The sequence below is a fragment of the Austrofundulus limnaeus genome, unplaced genomic scaffold (genome assembly GCF_001266775.1).
Source record: "Austrofundulus limnaeus strain Quisiro unplaced genomic scaffold, Austrofundulus_limnaeus-1.0 Scaffold1, whole genome shotgun sequence".
In the NCBI taxonomy this organism is placed as follows: domain Eukaryota; kingdom Metazoa; phylum Chordata; class Actinopteri; order Cyprinodontiformes; family Rivulidae; genus Austrofundulus; species Austrofundulus limnaeus.
The window spans coordinates 3,126,939-3,132,959 of record NW_013952403.1 but is presented as its reverse complement, the minus strand read 5'-3'; the positions used below and the strand labels follow the sequence as shown (position 1 = coordinate 3,132,959).

The 6,021-nt window shown below is 38.9% G+C and overlaps 1 protein-coding gene across 1 annotated transcript; it reads left to right on the top strand.

Moving 5' to 3' along the window:
- Window positions 1-2,242: 2,242 nt before the first annotated feature.
- On the top strand, window positions 2,243-5,901 carry p2ry4 (pyrimidinergic receptor P2Y4). The gene is made up of 2 exons (XM_014005016.1): window positions 2,243-2,666; window positions 4,491-5,901. Exon 2 carries the CDS (start codon window positions 4,500-4,502, stop codon window positions 5,619-5,621), a length of 1,122 nt encoding a protein of 373 aa, XP_013860470.1. The 5' UTR covers window positions 2,243-2,666; window positions 4,491-4,499; the 3' UTR covers window positions 5,622-5,901.
- The last annotated feature ends 120 nt before the right edge of the window (window positions 5,902-6,021 follow it).

The window sequence follows — 6,021 nt, the reverse complement described above, 5'->3', positions numbered from 1 at the left end:
TGCACCAACCACCTCTGGCAAACCACATCTGGGCCGGGCCGTCATTCTTTGCAGTATCTGGGCTGACTGTTAGTGCTGGTGCACTGTGTGGGCCCAGAACTGGGTCAGACAAATTTTGCTTTGTGGGATTTTTAAGAAAAGCATTACACAACAGATAATTTTTTTTAGATCTTTTACTAAAAGAAATAAAATTAATATCAAAATAAAATACAAAAATAACTCATATTAATGTACCATAAGCTGCAAAACTGCTGATTTAATGATGAGTTAAATTTTAAAGTGTCTGTGACATGCATTTTTTAATAAAACACACAAAAATGGAAGGAAACATCTTTATATTAAAGAAATTTGGCATAATTGACACTATTTTATGCATACACGACTAGCATATTTTTGTTTTGGACTTGGCGTGGCTGGTGCGACAGGAAGTGATAACAAACGGGAATTCTTTGGTCAAACTCTGAACTCCTTTGTCTTTGGTAAAGACTCAAAAAAATCAGATTCATGTCGAGGTTCCCACTATCAACACTTCCCGTTACATGAATACATCTATCAACTGCACATTAAGTGGCAAGAACTTTTGGTGGCACACCACTTATTCTTACTTCTCACTGTGTTGGTTATGAACAAACTGTCCAACTTCTTTATATCTGCAGCCTGTTTAGGGTCACGAGGGTGTCGATGCCTCTGCGGAGGTCACTGGGTGAGAGGCAGTGTTCATCCTGGACAGGTCACCAGTTTATCACAGATCCACGCAGGGACAAACAGCAGATGAGCTTTTTGTACTGTTAATGAATTTGAAGAAAACTAATGCATAGGCAGAACTTGATGGCTTCTTGCTTTGAGGCAGCAGAGCTAACCAACTGATTCACTTTATTTTCTAGCCATGTTTTTTTTCTGTTTTTAAATTCTTAAACATTTATTGCACTTTAAAATCTACTTCATGCTTGCTTTATTTTATCTTTTAGCTACTGTTTTGATAATTATGTTTTAGCTACGTTTTGCAAGTTTCAACTTATAACTGCTGTTTTGCTGATGCTCAGTTGCTCTGCTGGTTTTCTTAAATGGATCCGAAATCAGCAGTTTCAGTGTTACAATTTGTGTTTTTTTTTTCTATTTGAAAAAATTAGCAGTTTGACGAAACCAAAAGATGTTCAAAGACTTCAGACTCAGACATTATTGCAATAAATCTTGTCAAAAACATYCTTCCTTTTATTTCCTAACGGTAAAGGAAGAATGAAAAGAATGTGATTTGGCCACGAGGTTCTCACACACAACTCTTCCTTATAAATAAAAAAAGGTCAGAGCTAATTTATGAGAAAAAAGAAGGACGAGATGACGACTCTGACCGGTTTGGTTATTTCATTTCTCAGACAATTTCTACAACTTTGTTTTAAAGTTGAGATTGATGTTTAATCACATTTTTAAAGCATTGATCATGTCGATCCTGATCTCTGCAGGACTGAGTGGGTGTGTGAGTGAGAGTGAGTGTGTGTTTGCATGTGAGACTGAATCACTGATAAATGCTTTTTATGGCTTTGCCTGAAGTATACAGAAAGGAGTGTGACGTTCCGTGCAAAAGTTTTAAACACCACTAACTTTCTTCACGTTCTCACTYTTTTAACGTGGCGTTGACCAACACTTCTTCAGGCTTTCGTAATATTTGGTAGTTTTTCTTTTGATTTTGGCTGCCTTTTCACTCATCTAGTGTCAGTGGCAACACATTGTGCGGTGAGTGCCTATACTGTAACAAATGAAAAGTGCAGAACAAAAGAAGAAGTATCAAAGAAATTTATATATAAAAATAGGATSTGAAAGTTGTGTTTTTAGGATACATTAGAAAATCCAGGAACAATCTAAAACAGAACCAAAGCTGATCATCTTCTGTGTGTCAGTTTTCAGTTATTAGCTTTTTGTTAACCCTAATGGTGTCAAATGTGCTCATGTGTCCAACTACATACAGCCTAAATGTGACAAATTATTTAAAACTCCACTTAAAATATATGCTATGTGTCCACACAGTGGTTCATCACTTGAATTTTTCACAGTTTAGAAAAAAATAGTATTTTTTTTCTGAGAAATGGTTAAGAATGAAACATCATTCAAAGTCCAAGAAAAGAAAAAAAAAGTGTGAAGAAATGCTTTGGATCACATTAAACGTTTTACATGAAAAAAAGAAGAAATTGTAGGTGACTTAAGACTTTTGCACAACAGGCTACTGCAGCTCTGACATACTGTATAGGCGGATTCGTTTAGTTGCGCTCGACGCGCTCTTCCACCTGACCGGAAGTGACATCACTTTAAAGAAAAGTGAATAAAACTCTGGTAGGAGGGTTCAGCAGCTCTGGACTTCAGTGTGAAAGTGGCACACTGAGTTTTTGGGCGGTCTTCACGTTGTGAAACTTCCCGTTTCCTTCTCACACACACACACAAACACGCACACACACACACGCACACGCTCCTCCTGCCTGCTGCGCTCCGTGCGCTCAGTTACTGACTGGCAGCGCAGGAATGGACTCCGCCGCGACTTTCTAGGAGCAATAGTTTGTAAAAACAAACATAAAGTTGAACTTTTAGACCTGAGAGGCGATAAAACACCACGGGCTGAGATGAAAATTGAAAAGTGAGACAAGAGGAGTTTTTTTAATGTACTTGGATCTGTTTTGGTGAGTAGTTGTTAGAATGCTGTGTGCACGAGCTCACTGAGAAAAACAGATGTGTGTTTAAAAGTTCAGGTCAAATTAAAAACCACATTAACCAACAATAACCAGCGATAGAACACATGTTCTTTCTTTTGGTGACATTTTTTTTTTACTTCTGTTATAAATTTAAACAAAACAGAGCTAAAACAGTTAAAAGTAAATATTAATACTGTTACAAACAAAACGAGTTTTGTCACTTAGACTTCATGTGGATTGTTACTGTTTTAATACTGTTTTATCAATGCTGAGTTAACTTTTATATATTTGTGGCTGTGCATGCTTTATAATTGAGTTTTATTTTGATTTTGGTTTTTTTTAATCAGCGTTCAGAGTTTATGATTTCTCCTAWAGTGTCTTTATAAATAAATCTGACTTCCAAAATATGCTGAAAATGGTGTTTAGACTGTAAAACGTTAACATTAAATAGAGTTGGAAATGTTATACAATCATTTCCTTTTTCAGCCAATGTGTTTCATGTTTTCTTTTCAAATTTTCTATGTTGAATAAAATATGATCCACATGTTTTATTATAAAGGTGCATTATCCCATCTTTCAGTTAGACAAACAGAATGTTAATAACCCAGAAAGCTTTGTGTTTTGGAATGTTCCACAGCGAAGGTTTAATTGGAATTCAGAGCAGCTACTTTACAATMATATAAATATTTTAGGCTTCACTATGAACCAAATTTCACTGMATTTTATTGTGTTTTTTTAAACTAGATTTAGCTTTTTTAGAGACTTATTTGGGCAACTTTTCTKCAGTGTACTGCAGTTTATGGTGCAGTAGGGGATAAATAAGAATTTGTGTCTCTTGTCCGCTGTGTATCCACTTTGTATAWAGACGAGAAGGAAAGTTGTTATCAAAACACAACTTAATCCAAAAGCAAGTATAATTGATGGTATCGGGGTATATTTATGGCACCGTGAACACGTCATTACTGCTGAGTGAATACAGATGTTTCTGAACAGGCGTCCAGATGACTCAATTCCATAGGAGGCCTAAATTACATCCTTTTAAAGACTGCAGCAGCTGAAGCAGTCGGGCTGCTGTCCAAATGTTTTACTTATGAAACATTTAATGTATTATAGGACAAAAATTATAACAACAAAGGGTTGAGGATCAGGTGAACGCTTATCTTAGCAAGAATAGAAACCAGTGAGCATAAAGCAACGTCTAAACAACAGATATATTCATACATATCTAAACTGTAACGTACACGTCTGATCAATCAAACATTCTCACTTTGTTGAGATTTCACCAGGTTTGATAAGATTAAATAACTTATTGGTCCAGAACCTACTGGTTAGGACGATTTTTCTGTGAAATACTTCAAATTGGATTCTCTACTTTATATCAAATAACTGAAACTAAAACATAGATTTGAAAAAAATATGGATTTATGTTCACAAGAAGTATGTGTCTTTTTACTCACAACTGAAGCAAATAATTTAGTCTTTTTGACTTTTTGGTGATTTAATTGYATATTTTTTGACAGAAAAGTGAAAAACTTGAAATTGAAAGTTGAAATGATTCTTTGTAGTCACGTAGTGCTCAAGTTTGGGTTAAAGATTTCAGTGATTTTATCCAAATTAACAAGCTTAAGACTGAGATTTTTATGAATTTTGAACTGTTTGAGTAAAATGTTTGACTGAACAGAAATTGACTTGATAATATTGAGGTTTTTATTGAGGTTTTTGCTCACCGGGATGTAGAATGTTTCAACCATCTACTGTATTTTTATATCTTATTTGCTGTTAGACATCACTTTTGTCTCTTTTCTTGTTTAGGTTTCTTGGATGGAACGCCTCCTTCAGACGCCCCACATGGATTTGGTGACCAACAGCTCCAGTCCACTCAACCAATCCCAAGTTTTCACCTCGATCTTCAATGTCAGCTGTCGCTTTGATGAGGAGTTCAAGTACATCCTGCTGCCCGTGTCCTACAGCCTGGTCTTTGTGTTCGGCTTCGTGCTCAACGCCGTGGCCTTGTGGGTGTTCCTGAAGATGCGGCCRTGGAACCCCAGCTTGGTGTTCATGTTCCACCTGGCTCTGTCAGACTTCCTGTACGTTCTCTCCCTGCCCACGCTCATCTACTACTACGCCAACCGCAGCCACTGGCCGTTCGGCGTGGCCGCCTGCAAGATCGTGCGCTTCCTCTTCTACGCCAACCTCTACTGCAGCATCCTCTTCCTCACCTGCATTAGCGTGCATCGGTACTTCGGCATCTGCCACCCCATCAAGGCGCTGACCCTGTTGAAGTCGCGTCACGCCCACCTGGTGTGCGGTTTGGTGTGGTGCGCCGTGACCGTGTGCCTGGTGCCCAACCTCATCTTCGTCACCACCTCCAGGAGAGACAATGACACTCTGTGCCACGACACCACGAACCAGGAGTCCTTCCACGAGTACGTGGATTACAGTTCTGTGGTCATGGTGCTGCTCTTTGGGATCCCGTTCATCGTCATTTTGGTGTGCTACTGYCTGATGGCGCGGGCTTTGTGCCGGCCCAGATGGGGCTTAAACGCCAGCCAGCAGGGCGTCAGCTCACGCCGCAAGTCCATCAAGCTCATCGTGGTGGTGCTGGTGGTGTTTGCCGTCAGCTTCGTCCCGTTCCACATCACCAGGACTCTGTACTACACCGCCCGCGTGCTGGACCTGAACTGTGAATTCCTCAACATCGTGAACTTCACCTACAAAATCACGAGGCCGCTGGCGAGCGTCAACAGCTGCATTGATCCCGTTCTGTATTTCCTGGCCGGGGATCACTACCGCACCAGAATGGTGTCAGCTCTGACAGGAAGGAGAGAAACAAAAAGCAACTCCAAACCTGAGCATGTGCAAACCCAGCCGAACAATAACTGCAGCATAGGTCTAGTCTGTAAGAACCCTGCAATTACAGCCATCGGAGAGGTTGAGGCATGAAGTGGACTCTAAAATATTAATGGAGAGTTAAAAAGTGAGGTCCTATCGAAAGGTTACAAACAAAAAATATCTTACCTGTTCTTGATTGCTCTTTAAATAACGTAGGTTTGAAGAAATACAGTTGGATCTGCCCTGACTGATGAGTTAACAGCTACTTGGATTTTCTTTGGCTTTTGATTAAGACAGAGTTTGAGGTTCACTTAGAGCTGATGTTTTTTTTTTAATAGTGTTTCTTTATTTTATTTTAGTCTTTGACTAAACAGTACAGCACTTTGGTCAGCCTCTGTTATTTTAAAATGCTGTCAATGTCACATTTATTTACGTGACACATTAAAATAACAATCTCTCTCTCTCTCTCTCTCTCTCTCTCTCTCTCTCTCTCTCTTTATATATATATATA